The sequence below is a fragment of the Xenopus laevis genome, chromosome 2S (assembly GCF_017654675.1).
Source record: "Xenopus laevis strain J_2021 chromosome 2S, Xenopus_laevis_v10.1, whole genome shotgun sequence".
Taxonomy (NCBI): Eukaryota; Metazoa; Chordata; class Amphibia; order Anura; family Pipidae; genus Xenopus; species Xenopus laevis.
In genome coordinates this window covers 168,562,679-168,579,069 of record NC_054374.1, presented here as the reverse complement: position 1 = coordinate 168,579,069, position 16,391 = coordinate 168,562,679, and the positions used below count along the sequence as shown (strand labels likewise).

At 46.2% G+C, this 16,391-nt stretch overlaps 1 protein-coding gene across 1 annotated transcript; it reads right to left on the bottom strand.

Annotated features, from left to right (window-relative positions):
- Positions 1 to 1,125: 1,125 nt before the first annotated feature.
- Positions 1,126 to 11,972, bottom strand: LOC108710097. The gene is made up of 7 exons (XM_018250502.2): positions 11,348 to 11,972; positions 11,021 to 11,107; positions 10,738 to 10,864; positions 10,267 to 10,374; positions 8,920 to 9,866; positions 7,586 to 8,548; positions 1,126 to 2,403 (listed from the first exon to the last, which is right to left on the bottom strand). Exons 1-7 carry the CDS (start codon positions 11,933 to 11,935, stop codon positions 1,522 to 1,524), a joined length of 3,702 nt encoding a protein of 1,233 aa, XP_018105991.2. The 5' UTR covers positions 11,936 to 11,972; the 3' UTR covers positions 1,126 to 1,521.
- Between the last annotated feature and the right edge of the window lie 4,419 nt (positions 11,973 to 16,391).

Sequence of the window (16,391 nt, the reverse complement as noted above, 5' to 3'; positions counted from 1 at the left end):
AAAGGACTGTGAGAGGGCCACCAGGTCCTTGATTAACCAGAATAAGTGTGAAACTTTCTGGATGGGGATGGGAGATTCAGAATGGCATTGAATTTGATCATGGGGATTACGCCAAGCAAAACTGGGAGGGCAAATGGGAAACCACATCATTTCTGGTGAACCATTGGAAAAGGTTAAAATATAACCTCAGAGAGAGGGTGGATCCTATCAAAACCTACCTAATTTCAATCTTGTTCTATCTCAGCCACGTGTGCCTTTTGCAACTGTCGCTCCTTCCACGGGAAGCTCTATGTTAATGACAATCTGAACTACAAACATACTGATGACCGTGATTACCCATGGAAGAATGTTCTGGGGAAGTGGAAACAATGGACCACTTTTTACTTCAATGCCCCTTTAACATAGATGTCTACAAAGAAGTCTCTGCTGCCTTGGCCATTCCTTGTCTCTCTGGTTGTAGTTACCAGGAGTGGGCCTATGGGACATTCAAGCGACACAGGGGTTATGATTTGGGCACTCTTTCCTTAGTCAGCTCTGTTGTCCGCTTTTATACCAGGAGTGCACAGTGCAAGGTTTCTCTGAGGCGTGAAGTCCTCCTCTGTTCAGTGGTGGAGGAGATGACACTGGGGGAGCTCATGTAGATAAGTTTTTTGGAGAGACAAAGGATGGATGAAGCAAGGTGGAAGTGTCTATGGAGGGGCATTCAGTTTGACCCACCGTGAGTCTCTTGCTAATTCTGATGTCTCTTTGGTGAGTGGGCTAATATTTTTAAACCCCCCATAGATTTTTGTGCTTTTTCTATCACAAATCTGAGTGTGTTGCCTTATACATGCAACTTGTAACGCAATACTTGTAGAGTTGCTCGTAAAATGATTATTACTATAACTATTGAATATATTAAATGTTTTGCTTGTTACATATGTTATCTCTTCAGCTTTTGTTGTATTAGGATAAAATAACTGAATAAATAACTGCTCCCTGTACTAAGCACATTTCAGCAGGAACAGCCCTCCGTTTGCTCATACGTGGTTGGTGTAACTGCAGTTTGGTTTTATAAGTCAGTTTCTCTGAACTCTGGAGTGAACTAGAAATAGAGCAGTGAAACAGCAGCAGAACAATAAACTGATGGGTAACTTTCCTTTAATGCGCAGTATTAGTGTCCCATTCATACAGTCAGTAACAAACGCAGAATCCAACACTTTCTTTCTATAGGAACAATAATTTGGGTTCTAAAGGCTCTGAGCATTTCTGCAGCCTAATCTGCCCGCTGCTCATTTTCCCAGCATACCTTGCTCCAGACCATCTGTGATACGTTTCTTACATGCATAAAGGGCTCTGGGTGAAACAGGAAGGAAGCTAAATATAGCAAAATATGGTTTCTCTCATCTGATTGGGTATCTATGGTGAGTCCCTGTATAAAATATGTATATAACCCTCTGCATAACAACTACCCCTTTATATACTATATTTAACCAGCAATGAAAAAATAAACTTCTGTCCAATAAAAAGCCCCTGGGGGGGTCAAAAGAACCACTGAGGTTGTTTGTCACTTTTGCGCCTGGTCCTCAGCTGCTCGTTCAACCTGTTCCGTATCTCGCTGTGATCACTCTTTCTCAGGGTGAAGTTACGCTCAACAATGGTCATCAACTGTCTTTTGACGTTCAATGGAATCCCCCTCCTGCCCCTTAAACCATCCAGGTTTACATGGTTGACCCACCCCTTGTAAATGTCAAATGGAACAAGAGCACGGAACACCAGAGCCGCAAACCTGCCCGCCTTCCCCCCACTCCTGGCTAGCAGAGACCATTCACGGTCGGCACTGATAGGCAGCATGGGGATGTTGGGCAGACGGTCCCCTATCCGGCACTCATCATAAAGAGTTGGGCTATAGAAGGTGCCCTCAGGGGAGGTGCATTCCTCTGGCTCATCCTCCATTTTGACCTGGATCGTGTCAGTTGTTGATGGTAACAAGTCTGCATCTTCATGGGAAGGCGCCATGTACATCCACGACGTACAGTCCCTACTCTGATCAGACAAAGTCTCTAGTGGGTGAGGTGGAGGGTACTGGAGGCTGCTCTCTGGTGAGGCTCTGCTGGAAGAAATGGAAAACCTGTCCTCGCCCTGCAAGGCTAAAGTCCTCTCTGTGTTGTTCAATCCTGGATATGATGGTGGCTCAGCCAAGGTGTGAGATTCTGTGCCAGAAAGGCAAACACTCTCTGGGGTCCTCGCAGAACATACAGTTGCCACCATCTCCTTCAACTCCCTCATCTCCTGAGTGAATAGGTCCATGGTGGCCCTCATGCTGTCCCACTCCTGCTGGACCCGATTAGACATCTTGCGGAATCTTCTCAGCTCTCTCAGCATTGGCAGATGCACCCTGGTTGCCTTCTTCTTCTGTGGGAACTGGGGAGATGCAAGGAAAAGCTGGGTAAGTCTCTAAGAAGTAGAATTCCCTGGAGCACCCCAACATCATATTGTATGTATCTGGTGTGGGTTCTGGAGAATTATACATGGAATTGGCCATGTTTTTATCCTGCATATGTTCTGTGTGTTATACGTGGAATTGGCTCTGTATTTATCCGGTTGTGTGTTCTGGGTATTATACATGGAATTGGCACTGTATTTATCTGCTGTGTGTTTTCCGGGGTATTAAACATGGAATTGGCCCTGTATTTATCTGCCTTGTTTTCTGGGGTATTATACATGGAATTGGCACTGTATTTATCTGCTGTGTGTTCTGGGGTATTATACATGGAATTGGCACTGTATTTATCTGCTGTGTGTTCTGGGGTATTATACATGGAATTGGCCCTGTATTTATCCTGCTGTGGGTTCTGGGGTATTATACATGGAATTGGCACTGTATTTATCTGCTGTGTGTTCTGTGGTATTATACATGGAATTGGCACTGTATTTATCTGCTGTGTGTTCTGGGTATTATACATGGAATTGGCCCTGTATTTATCTGCTGTGTGTTCTGGGGTATTATATATGGAATTGGCCCTGTATTTATCTGCTGTGTGTTCTGGGGTATTATACATGGAATTGGCACTGTATTTATCCTGCTGTGTGTTCTGGGGTATTATACATGGAATTGGCCCTGTATTTATCTGCCGTGTGTTCTGGGGTATTATACATGGAATTGGCACTGTATTTATCTGCTGTGTGTTCTGGGGTATTATACATGGAATTGGCCCTGTATTTATCTGCTGTGTGTTCTGGGGTATTATACATGGAATTGGCCCTGTATTTATCCTGCTGTGTGTTCTGGGGTATTATACATGGAATTGGCCCTGTATTTATCTGCCGTGTGTTCTGGGGTATTATACATGGAATTGGCACTGTATTTATCTGCTGTGTGTTCTGGGGTATTATACATGGAATTGGCTCTGTATTTATCTGCTGTGTGTTCTGGGGTATTATACATGGAATTGGCACTGTATTTATCTGCTGTGGGTTCTGGGGTATTATACATGGAATTGACACTGTATTTATCTGCCGTGGGTTCTGGGGTATTATACATGGAATTGGCCCTGTATTTATCTGCCGTGTGTTCTGGGGTATTATACATGGAATTGGCCCTGTATTTATCTGCCGTGTGTTCTGGGGTATTATACATGGAATTGGTCCTGTATTTATCCTGCTGTGTGTTCTGGGGTATTATACATGGAATTGGCACTGTATTTATCTGCTGTGTGTTCTGGGTATTATACATGGAATTGGCCCTGTATTTATCTGCTGTGAGTTCTGGGGTATTATACATGGAATTGGTACTGTATTTATCTGCTGTGTGTTCTGGGGTATTATACATGGAATTGGCACTGTATTTATCTGCTGTGAGTTCTGGGGTATTATACATGGAATTGGCACTGTATTTATCTGCTGTGGGTTCTGGGGTATTATACATGGAATTGGCACTGTATTTATCTGCTGTGTGTTCTGGGTATTATACATGGAATTGGCCCTGTATTTATCCTGCTGTGTGTTCTGGGTATTATACATGGAATTGGCACTGTATTTATCTGCTGTGGGTTCTGGGGTATTATACATGGAATTGGCACTGTATTTATCTGCTGTGGGTTCTGGGGTATTATACATGGAATTGGCACTGTATTTATCTGCTGTGTGTTCTGGGTATTATACATGGAATTGGCCCTGTATTTATCCTGCTGTGTGTTCTGGGTATTATACATGGAATTGGCACTGTATTTATCTGCTGTGGGTTCTGGGGTATTATACATGGAATTGGCACTGTATTTATCTGCTGTGGGTTCTGGGGTATTATACATGGAATTGGCACTGTATTTATCTACTGTGTGTTCTGGGGCATTATACATGGAATTGGCACTGTATTTATCTGCTGTGGGTTCTGGGGTATTATACATGGAATTGACACTGTATTTATCTGCCGTGGGTTCTGGGGTATTATACATGGAATTGGCCCTGTATTTATCTGCCGTGTGTTCTGGGGTATTATACATGGAATTGGCCCTGTATTTATCTGCCGTGTGTTCTGGGGTATTATACATGGAATTGGTCCTGTATTTATCCTGCTGTGTGTTCTGGGGTATTATACATGGAATTGGCACTGTATTTATCTGCTGTGTGTTCTGGGTATTATACATGGAATTGGCCCTGTATTTATCTGCTGTGAGTTCTGGGGTATTATACATGGAATTGGTACTGTATTTATCTGCTGTGTGTTCTGGGGTATTATACATGGAATTGGCACTGTATTTATCTGCTGTGAGTTCTGGGGTATTATACATGGAATTGGCACTGTATTTATCTGCTGTGGGTTCTGGGGTATTATACATGGAATTGGCACTGTATTTATCTGCTGTGTGTTCTGGGTATTATACATGGAATTGGCCCTGTATTTATCCTGCTGTGTGTTCTGGGTATTATACATGGAATTGGCACTGTATTTATCTGCTGTGGGTTCTGGGGTATTATACATGGAATTGGCACTGTATTTATCTGCTGTGGGTTCTGGGGTATTATACATGGAATTGGCACTGTATTTATCTGCTGTGTGTTCTGGGTATTATACATGGAATTGGCCCTGTATTTATCCTGCTGTGTGTTCTGGGTATTATACATGGAATTGGCACTGTATTTATCTGCTGTGGGTTCTGGGGTATTATACATGGAATTGGCACTGTATTTATCTGCTGTGGGTTCTGGGGTATTATACATGGAATTGGCACTGTATTTATCTGCTGTGTGTTCTGGGGTATTATATATGGAATTGGCCCTGTATTTATCTGCTGTGTGTTCTGGGGTATTATACATGGAATTGTCCCTGTATTTATCTGCTGTGTGTTCTGGGGTATTATACATGGAATTGGCTCTGTATTTATCTGCTGTGTGTTCTGGGGTATTATACATGGAATTGGCACTGTATTTATCTACTGTGTGTTCTGGGGCATTATACATGGAATTGGCACTGTATTTATCTGCTGTGGGTTCTGGGGTATTATACATGGAATTGACACTGTATTTATCTGCCGTGGGTTCTGGGGTATTATACATGGAATTGGCCCTGTATTTATCTGCCGTGTGTTCTGGGGTATTATACATGGAATTGGCCCTGTATTTATCTGCCGTGTGTTCTGGGGTATTATACATGGAATTGGTCCTGTATTTATCCTGCTGTGTGTTCTGGGGTATTATACATGGAATTGGCACTGTATTTATCTGCTGTGAGTTCTGGGGTATTATACATGGAATTGGCACTGTATTTATCTGCTGTGAGTTCTGGGGTATTATACATGGAATTGGCACTGTATTTATCTGCTGTGTGTTCTGGGGTATTATACATGGAATTGGCACTGTATTTATCTGCTGTGTGTTCTGGGTATTATACATGGAATTGGCACTGTATTTATCTGCTGTGTGTTCTGGGGTATTATATATGGAATTGGCACTGTATTTATCTGCTGTGTGTTCTGGGGTATTATACATGGAATTGGCCCTGTATTTATCTGCTGTGTGTTCTGGGTATTATACATGGAATTGGCACTGTATTTATCTGCTGTGTGTTCTGGGGTATTATACATGGAATTGGCACTGTATTTATCTGCTGTGGGTTCTGGGGTATTATACATGGAATTGACACTGTATTTATCTGCTGTGGGTTCTGGGGTATTATACATGGAATTGGTCCTGTATTTATCCTGCTGTGTGTTCTGGGGTATTATACATGGAATTGGTCCTGTATTTATCCTGCTGTGTGTTCTGGGGTATTATACATGGAATTGGCCCTGTATTTATCTGCTGTGAGTTCTGGGGTATTATACATGGAATTGGCACTGTATTTATCCTGCTGTGTGTTCTGGGGTATTATACATGGAATTGGCACTGTATTTATCTGCTGTGAGTTCTGGGGTATTATACATGGAATTGGCACTGTATTTATCTGCTGTGTGTTCTGGGGTATTATACATGGAATTGGCACTGTATTTATCTGCTGTGGGTTCTGGGGTATTATACATGGAATTGGCACTGTATTTATCTGCTGTGGGTTCTGGGGTATTATACATGGAATTGGCACTGTATTTATCTGCTGTGTGTTCTGGGTATTATACATGGAATTGGCCCTGTATTTATCCTGCTGTGTGTTCTGGGTATTATACATGGAATTGGCACTGTATTTATCTGCTGTGGGTTCTGGGGTATTATACATGGAATTGGCCCTGTATTTATCTGCTGTGTGTTCTGGGTATTATACATGGAATTGGCACTGTATTTATCTGCTGTGGGTTCTGGGGTATTATACATGGAATTGGCCCTGTATTTATCCTGCTGTGTGTTCTGGGTATTATACATGGAATTGGCACTGTATTTATCTGCTGTGTGTTCTGGGTATTATACATGGAATTGGCCCTGTATTTATCCTGCTGTGTGTTCTGGGTATTATACATGGAATTGGCACTGTATTTATCTGCTGTGGGTTCTGGGGTATTATACATGGAATTGGCCCTGTATTTATCTGCTGTGTGTTCTGGGTATTATACATGGAATTGGTCCTGTATTTATCTGCTGTGTGTTCTGGGGTAAAATACATGGAATTGGCACTGTATTTATCTGCTGTGTGTTCTGGGGTAAAATACTATGTATTGGCACTGTATTTATCTCTTTCTTTGTTAGTGTCTTGATTTCTGTACAAATGTGTTGCCTGACCATTTAAGTACTAAATGAACCAGAGCAGAGATCACTAAAAACCAAACTGGATCACAGCAGAATAATAGGAACTGGATTCATGTGATGTTCAAGAACATCATCTTATGGGCATGTCTGATCCATTTCAGCTTTACTGGATGTATATGAGGGGGGTTTTGAATTTATGGGGGGCACTTATGCCAGATTATCGAGTGTATGGCGGGCACATGTGTCAGAGTATAGCCCAATTTCAGTTGTTGTCTGTAAAGCAGAAAATCACAGTAGGTTGGTGCCATTTCCATCCCTTTGGGGCAGTCACAGTGACTGTGTTGGATCAGTACTTCCCCCACTTACAGTTATTAGTAAGCACAGGACTCACATTGGGGTTGGGAAGGGCCACATTGCTACTCACTTGCCTTACCTCAGTCTGTGTGTCCTGGTGCTTGACTTTAACTTCCCCCATAATTGGAGAGCTCTGTCCTGGCTCCTCTTCTTTTTTCACATCTGCCACTGCAACACTTTGTTTTTCCTGCCCCTTTGGAAAGTCCCCTCTGTCAGATTCAGACAATTTCCTCATATGGTTCTCCCCTTTACCTTCTTCCTGCAACTTCCTATCCTGGACCTCATCCTTCCTTTTGTCGGCTTCTTCTAAATTCCTAGCCTGGTGATCCTTCCTTTTGTCTGCTTCTTGTAACTCCTGATTCCACTGCTCATCTCTAGTTTTGTCCGCTTCCTTGCTCTTGCTGCACCAATCAGAAATGATTGTATCTTCTTCCTGCAATTTCATATCCTTTTGTTGATTCTTCCTTTTTTCTGCTGGTTCTAGCTCCTGCTGATCTCTTATTTTGCCTGCTTCTCTGCTCTGGCTGCACCAATTCTGCTTATTCCTCTCTGCGTCTGCTTTCTCTATCTTCTTGTCCTGATGATCTTCTTTCGTTACATCAGCTTCCTCCAGCTTTCTGGCCTGTGACTCACTTATACTTTTGTCTGCCTGCGGTAACTTCCTATTCTGTTGCTCATCCTTCTCTTTGCCTGCATTCCCCACCTTCCTTTCCAACTGCTCATGTTTTATCCTGGCCACGTCCTCTAGTTTCCTCTCCCACATCTTCTGGTCCCACTTTCTGCTTCTTTCCTCCAGCTTGTTATCATATGACTCACTGTTCTGTTCTTTTCCTTCTCCCTGCTCACTGTGCTGCTGTTCCCTTCTTTCTTCTGTTTTCTCCTGCTCCTTGTGAACCTTCCACCCTTCTCCATGCTCCTTGTCCCATATGTGACCCTCCTGTATGTCACCCTCCTCCATCTTCCTGTACCAATGCTCATTTGTCCTTTCTTCTGATTCCCCCAACTCCTTGTCCTGGGGCTCATTCTTCCCTCTGAAACAAGGCTGGAAAAGAAATATATGAGAGTCAGTACAGCTGGTGGATCAAGCACAGGATATTCCCTTTATACAATAAATATACCAGTGCCAATATAACCACATGTTAGTGATACAAGTCCTTCTCTGGGGAGAATTATTTGGCAGTGACTCTCTCTTCCATCCTGTGTGACCTCCTGGTTGGCCAGAATTCAGACCCCCCTCTGTCTCTCTGGGGGAAGTGGCCTTTTATATGTAACACAACTGGGGCTGATTTATTAACTTACCTGCTAGGGCACTAGGTGCCAGGGTTGTATTCATGGAAATATTGATTGTGCTATCCCAGTACAAACACTATTAATACACAATTAATGTATCAGATGAATATTTAGATGAGTTACCTCTTTGTTGGCATCAGCCAGTGTGAGACGGAATGTTCCATCTGGAGGGAACACCTGAAGTTTTGGGTTTCTTTCTGTAGTTCCATCAGTGTCAGTGGCACAGCGGCGCCCCCAGATGGTTTGCAGACTCTCCCCGGAATGTTTGCGCATGTGCCTCTGCAGGGATTTCTTGCGGATAAACCTTTCCCAGCAGTAGGGGCATTCGTATGGACGCTCCCCCGTGTGCCTCCTCATATGAGCCACTAGGTCGGTTTTACGGCTGAAGCGCTTGGTGCAGCAGGAGCAGTGGAAGGGCTTGTGACCAGCGTGGCTCCATAGGTGGGTAGTGAGGGTGGAGCTCTGGCGGAAGCTACGGCCGCACTGGGGGCAGGTGAAGGGTCTCTCCTCGGTGTGGATTTTGCGGTGAGAGCTCAGGTGCTGCTTCTTCACAAAGGTCTTGGAGCAGATGTTACAGACGTAGGGACGATCCTGGCAGCTGTCCGCCTCATGGGACAAGAAGTCAAGCAGATTATTCCAGGTCTCACCACACCGGGCACATCTATAGGGTTTTCCATCTCCTATAGAAAGGCCTGAAATGTGGGCAGTCTCCTCAGAGATGTCCTCTCTCTTGCACACAATACCCTTCCTGCTATTATGGGGTCCTGGCACACCGGTTTGGCTATGCGTGTGGTTCTCTGGCTGAGGCTGGTTCAATGTACCATGAGCAATATGGTTGCCCAGCTCAGTATCCATGACCACTCTTGGAGGCTTCCTCAACAGCTTCAGAGACTTTTGGGATGGTTTCCACCCCACTGGACAGAACTTGGCACTTGGTTCCTCTGGAGAGGGAAGTTGCTTCTTCTCCAATCTCCTGACTTGCTCTGAGGGACCAGGGAGGGCTCCGTGGCTTCTGAGTGAGTATTTTGAATGCTTGGACCCTACAGCTGCAACATCGATGTACGTTGGACCTGCAGTTGGGGAAAGATGAATCAATCAGTGATTTATAATAATCAGAATAAATCCCTAGTTTACAACAGTCATCCATCAGGGTCTGCCCATATTCCACAAGCAAAGGGGCTACACAAGGATTTTCACACTATCCCATCACATGGGGGTCCAATACTTTCCAAAATCTGTGACCTGGTTAATAGCTGTCCCTGACCAAAGGTTAGACCGGCCTGCACTAAAGAAATCCAAGAAGCACTGCTGTTAGGATACAAGCAGTATCTGTGTGATTAAATACAAATATACAGAGAAGGAATGCTCTGGGCACACATTAAGCCACACCCTGCTGTACAAAGCTGAATGCCCAGGTGGGTAACAAGGGGACAGAAGACTGCAGGGGTAATTGCTCAGTCCCTCACTCACGTGAGTGTGCTCGGTGCTGGACTTGTGCAGGAGTCAGACAGACGCTGATGACTGGATCCTCCCCCTTCTCAATCTTTTGCACAATCTCTGGTTTGGTGATCACAAGCCCTGCAGGAGCAAAGAGAAGAATGATTTATCCTCCCAGAATTCCATGGGGTTTTATTAGAGAAGTGGGTCAACTAACTAAAAAGCAAGTTGCATGAGGCCAGTGAAGAGAGGAGGTGAGGGGATAATGTCATCAGCATAGGAAGGGGTCCTTACTGGAAGGGCAGTCAAGTTGCAGAGCTCCCTAGGAGTGTGATGTCAGTGACTGATGGGGCCACATGTAGGAAGGAAGAAAGGGTACCTTGGTAAATATTCGTTATTATTTGGTTTGACTATGTGTTTGCTGCACAGAATGGGGCTCATTAGTCTGTGCTACGGGGGAAGTCTGTATTACAACTCCCAGGTACCCTGCGGGGGGTTCCTTACCCAGATCAGTCAGGTTCTGATAATTGTCCTGTATCACCTCACGGTACAGCTCCTTGTGCCCCTCCTGTAACCCCTTCCATTCCTCCTCTGAGAAGTACACGGCAATGTCCTCAAATGTGACCGGGTCCTGGAATAGAGAGGGGCATTGTGGGAATACACAGCTCAAGTGCTGAACATACAGGACACAATACAGGGTTAATGAGACGACACAGGGGGTGAGGGGAACATAATAAACAGCTATGAATCATGGGATGTGTAGTCCAGGAGGGTCAGACACACTTACATTTGGGGAGAGCAGCACTGGGGTCTGATGTCTGTTCCAGGTCAGGGTGACGTCAGACTGTGACCTCATCATATGAATGAGAGAAACCAGTCAGTGTGATTGGGAGTCTCAGTTATAGAGTCCAGTGTGTGTCATGTCTCCCCCTCTCATCTCTCTTCTGTGTCTCCTTCTCACTGCTCTGTCCATTCTCTCATCTCCCTGTGTATCTAGTGTATATACAGTGTGTGTGTGTATATGTGTGACACTGAGCCGACACTGGTCTCTCCCACATACCCCCCTCTGCCTGACAGTGAGCCGGCCCTTCACTCTCCCACACGCCTCTCTAACCCATTGCTTGTGCCTCGGGCTCTGGGCTCCCCTTCTCTCCCCACAGCGCTCGCACAGCAGCTCCCAGTAATGCTTTGCGGCACAGCCCGGAAGCAGGAAGGAAAGTACCACCCCTCCTTCAGTGAAAGGCCGAGTTACAGCTGCAGGCTCCTCCCCCCAGTGCTCACGTGGGACAGAGTGAGCGGAGGCTCCTGTATGAGGGCGGGGCTGCTGTCTGTCAGTTGCCGAGGGACGAGAGGGGGCGGGGTCAGTGTAGGCAACAAATGGGACAGGAGGTGCTCGGTGCTTGTGGTACAGCTGAGAGGGAAGTGATACAATACCGGAACTACTCTCCTTCCATAGCAACTCCCAGCCCCCTGCTCTCCTTCCATAGCAACTCCCAGCCCCCTGCTCTCCTTCTCTAGCAACTCCCAGCCCCCTGCTCTCCTTCCATAGCAACTCCCAGCCCCCTGCTCTCCTTCCATAGCAACTCCCAGCCCACTGCTCTCCTTCTATTATAACTCCCAGCCCCCTGCTCTCCTTCTCTAGCAACTCCCAGCCCCCTGCCCTCCTTCTATTACAACTCCCAGCCCCCTGCTCTCCTTCCATAGCAACTCCCAGCCCCCTGCTCTCCTTCCATAGCAACTCCCAGCCCACTGCTCTCCTTCTATTACAACTCCCAGCCCCCTGCTCTCTCCTTCCATAGCAACTCCCAGCCCCTGCTCTCCTTCCATAGCAACTCCCAGCCCACTGCTCTCCTTCCATAGCAACTCCCAGCCCCCTGCTCTCCTTCTATTATAACTCCCAGCCCCCTGCTCTCCTTCTCTAGCAACTCCCAGCCCCCTGCCCTCCTTCTATTACAACTCCCAGCCCCCTGCTCTCCTTCTCTAGCAACTCCCAGCCCCCTGCTCTCCTTCCATAGCAACTCCCAGCCCCTGCTCTCCTTCCATAGAAGCTCCCAACCCCCTGCTATCCTTCCATATCAACTCCCAGCCCCCTGCTCTCCTTTTCTAGCAACTCCCAGCCCCCTGCTCTCCTTTTCTAGCAACTCCCAGCCCCCTGCTCTCCTTCCATAGCAACTCCCAGCCCCCTGCTTTCCTTCCATAGCAACTCCCAGCCCCCTGCTCTCCTTCTCTAGCAACTCCCAGCCCCCTGCTCTCCTTCTATCACAACTCCCAGCCCCCTGCTCTCCTTCTATAGCAACTCCCAGCCCCCTGTTCTCCTTCCATAGCAACTCCCAGCCCCCTGCTCTCCTTCCATAGCAACTCCCAGCCCTCTGCTCTCCTTCCATAGCAACTCCCAGCCCCCTGCTCTCCTTCGATCGCAACTCCCAGCCCCCTGCTCTCCTTCTATAGCAACTCCCAGCACCCTGCTCTCCTTCTATAGCAACTCCCAGCACCTGCTCTCCTTCTCTAGCAACTCCCAGCCCCCTGCTCTCCTTCTATTACAACTCCCAGACCCCTGCTATCCTTCTATTACAACTCCCAGCCCCCTGCTCTCCTATTACAACTCCCAGCCCCCTGCTCTCCTTCTATTACAACTCCCAGCCCCCTGCTCTCCTTCTATTACAACTCCCAGCCCCCTGCTCTCCTTCTCTAGCAACTCCCAGCCCTCTGCTCTCCTTCTATTACAACTCCCAGCTCCCTGCTCTCCTTCTATAACAACTCAGAGCCCCCTGCTCTCCTTCTCTAGCAACTCACAGCCCCCTGCTCTCCTTCTCTAGCAACTCCCAGCCCCCTGCTCTCCTTCTATCACAACTCCCAGCCCCCTGTTCTCCTTCTATAGCAACTCCCAGCCCCCTGTTCTCCTTCCATAGCAGCTCCCAGCCCCCTGCTCTCCTTCCATAGCAACTCCCAGCCCTCTGCTCTCCTTCCATAGCAACTCCCAGCCCCCTGCTCTCCTTCTATCGCAACTCCCAGCCCCCTGCTCTCCTTCTATAGCAACTCCCAGCACCCTGCTCTCCTTCTATAGCAACTCCCAGCACCTGCTCTCCTTCTATAGCAACTCCCAGCCCCCTGCTCTCCTTCTATACCAGCCCCCTGCTCTCCTTCTATCACAACTCCCAGCCCCCTGCTCTCCTTCTATAGCAACTCCCAGCCCCCTGTTCTCCTTCCATAGCAACTCCCAGCCCTCTGCTCTCCTTCCATAGCAACTCCCAGCCCTCTGCTCTCCTTCCATAGCAACTCCCAGCCCTCTGCTCTCCTTCCATAGCAACTCCCAGCCCTCTGCTCTCCTTCTATCGCAACTCCCAGCCCCCTGCTCTCCTTCTATAGCAACTCCCAGCACCCTGCTCTCCTTCTATAGCAACTCCCAGCACCTGCTCTCCTTCTATAGCAACTCCCAGCCCCCTGCTCTCCTTCTATACCAGCCCCCTGCTCTCCTTCTATCACAACTCCCAGCCCCCTGCTCTCCTTCTATAGCAACTCCCAGCCCCCTGTTCTCCTTCCATAGCAACTCCCAGCCCTCTGCTCTCCTTCCATAGCAACTCCCAGCCCTCTGCTCTCCTTCCATAGCAACTCCCAGCCCTCTGCTCTCCTTCCATAGCAACTCCCAGCCCTCTGCTCTCCTTCTATCGCAACTCCCAGCCCCCTGCTCTCCTTCTATAGCAACTCCCAGCACCCTGCTCTCCTTCTATAGCAACTCCCAGCACCTGCTCTCCTTCTATAGCAACTACCAGCACCCTGCTCTCCTTCTATACCAGCCCCCTGCTCTCCTTCTATCACAACTACCAGCCCCCTGCTCTCCTTCTATAGCAACTCCCAGCACCCTGCTCTCCTTCCATAGCAACTCCCAGCCCCCTGCTTTCCTTCCATAGCAACTCCCAGCACCCTGATCTCCTTCTATAGCAACTCCCAGCACCTTGCTGGGGGTGGAAGGTTCAGGGTTCCACAGACACAAGTACCTTTAATGATTGGAATGGGCAGCACTTTATGTTCAGCTTTGCAGAGGCTCATGGGTAAAGTATATTTCCAGGGCACAGAGGACTCGCAGGGAATAATGAGAGAGCGTCGGTCACTAGGAGCAGAGATGGGAGAGCACAAGTCGAGGGAGATGGAGGGTCCCAAGGGCAGAAAATAACGCTGTGCCCCATACACAGGAGTGTTCATTTTATTCTGTCTTGTTATTATTTCCTTCATGTTTATGTATGAATTGTATGAAGCTTAAGTATAAACCAGAGACGAGACACAATTCTGCCATAGAAGATTTATTGTCTGGATCAACTGTATCAGCAGAACCAACGAGATCCCCAGCACAACTGTAACTCACACATTTATTCAGTTTCAGCAACTGTACAAATGAGCATTTGTTACATTTCATTGGATAGATGAGAACCTGGTCTATTCTGATTGGCTCACTTGGATATGGCTCAGACTAATGAATGTGCATCACCTTAGGAATGTGCGTAGGTCAGAGGTCAAACACGTGCAGTTTTACATTTGACTCGTTATAAGGGAAGCCCTGCTTATGTTTAACCCTTACAGTGGGAGGCATTATGGGAAGATCCAGGGGCCGGAAGGTGAACATTGTTGTCATATATAAATCTGTCAGTTTAATAGTTGGGAGTTCGCCAATCACACGTCCATCAGAGTCTTTCCTTATTGGTATCGAAGCAGAAACTGGCCATTTGTCCACCAACAACTAAAGAGCCAAGTTCCAAGGAGGAGTGAGAGGTTCCCTACTGCAAATACGTCCCGTTACACAACCATTCTTGGCCACCACAAGCCAACTTATCAACCAGACGCTCAACAGCCCACTAACCCCAACACTGGGTCTTCTCCCACCCACACTCAACAATGACCACAGATACTTCACAATGTCTATTATGTTTGTAAGCAGATCCTTATTAACCAGAAACTGGGAATCAACAACACTCCACCCAAAAGGAAACCTCTAGAAATAATCTCTATGAAAGAACCTCTGCCAAAGGCACCTCCCATGAAAAGACCCTCACACTATCCTTCTTATAATAAAAATAAATTGTCATAGTAATTAGGTTCAGCCCCTGGCCCTTCCCACTGATCCTCTGGCCAATAGGAGGGTAATTTCAACCCCAAAGTAGCAGTCGGATTGGTTCTTAGATCAGCCCCAGAACTCTACAGATTTTATTGAAAACTCCCACTTATCTGCATGTGGCCAGTGGCATGACTCTGGGCATCTGGGAAACTGTAGCATGTGCCAAGGGAAGCTATCAGTTTGCTACTGAAAACTTCATAATGCTAGAGGTTAGGGTTAGTATTGTTACTTGAGGATAGTAGTGCTATAAAATAGTGTTGCTACAGGCTAGTAGTTGTAGTAGTTAGTAGTGTTACTTGAGGTAAGTCCTGCTACAGGTTTATAGTGTTACTTGAGGTAAGTAGTGCTAGACATTAGTAGTGTTACTGGAAAGTAGTAATGTTGCTAAAGGTAGAAGTTCTAGCAATTAGTAGTAGGTAGTAGTGCTAGCAATTAGTAGGGTTACTAGAGGCTAGTAGTGCAAAAGATGGTAAGTGGTTCTTGAGATTAGTATTGATACTAGAGGTTTTTAGTGTTTGAAGCAAGTAATGCTAGTGATTAGTAGCATTAGAGGTTAATAGGTCTAGATGTTACCAGTCTTTATAGAAGTTAGTAGTGTTACCTGAGGTTAGTAGTACTGCAGATTAATGTTACAAGAGGTTAGTAGTGTTAGTACATAGTAGTGCTTAATATTAGTGGCGTTACTAGAGTTTATTAGTGCTAGATGTTAGTAATGTTACTCGAGGTTAGTAGTAGTAGTGTTAGAGATTAATGTTACTAGAGCCTTGTAATTCTAGACTAGTTAGCAGTGTTGCATGAGTTAGTAGTAGTAGTTTTACTAGAAGTAAGTATTGCTAAAGAATAATAGTGTTTTTTTTGCAGAGGATTTTGTCTGCAGTTGTGTGAAAAAATTAGCAGATGGGTAAATTTGGAATTTCTCCACTAATCCATTTCTGGCAAAAAAAAATTCTCTTCACTAGTTACAGGTAAGTAGTTCTAGAGATTACTTGTTATACTAAAAGTTAGTAGTGCTAGATGTTAGTAGTGTTAGAGATTACTAGTTTTACTAAAA

Excerpts from the sequence above, each read along its gene's own strand:
- LOC108710097 (XM_018250502.2), bottom strand. The coding sequence starts at position 11,935 with ATGGAAGGAGAGCAGGGGGCTGGGAGTTGTAATAGAAGGAGGGCAGGG. Across the intron at positions 10,865-11,020 it reads CAGTGCTGCTCTCCCCAAAT|GACCCGGTCACATTTGAGGA; the intron begins GTAAGTGTGTCT and ends TCTCTATTCCAG. Across the intron at positions 10,375-10,737 it reads TCAGAACCTGACTGATCTGG|GGCTTGTGATCACCAAACCA; the intron begins GTAAGGAACCCC and ends TTGCTCCTGCAG.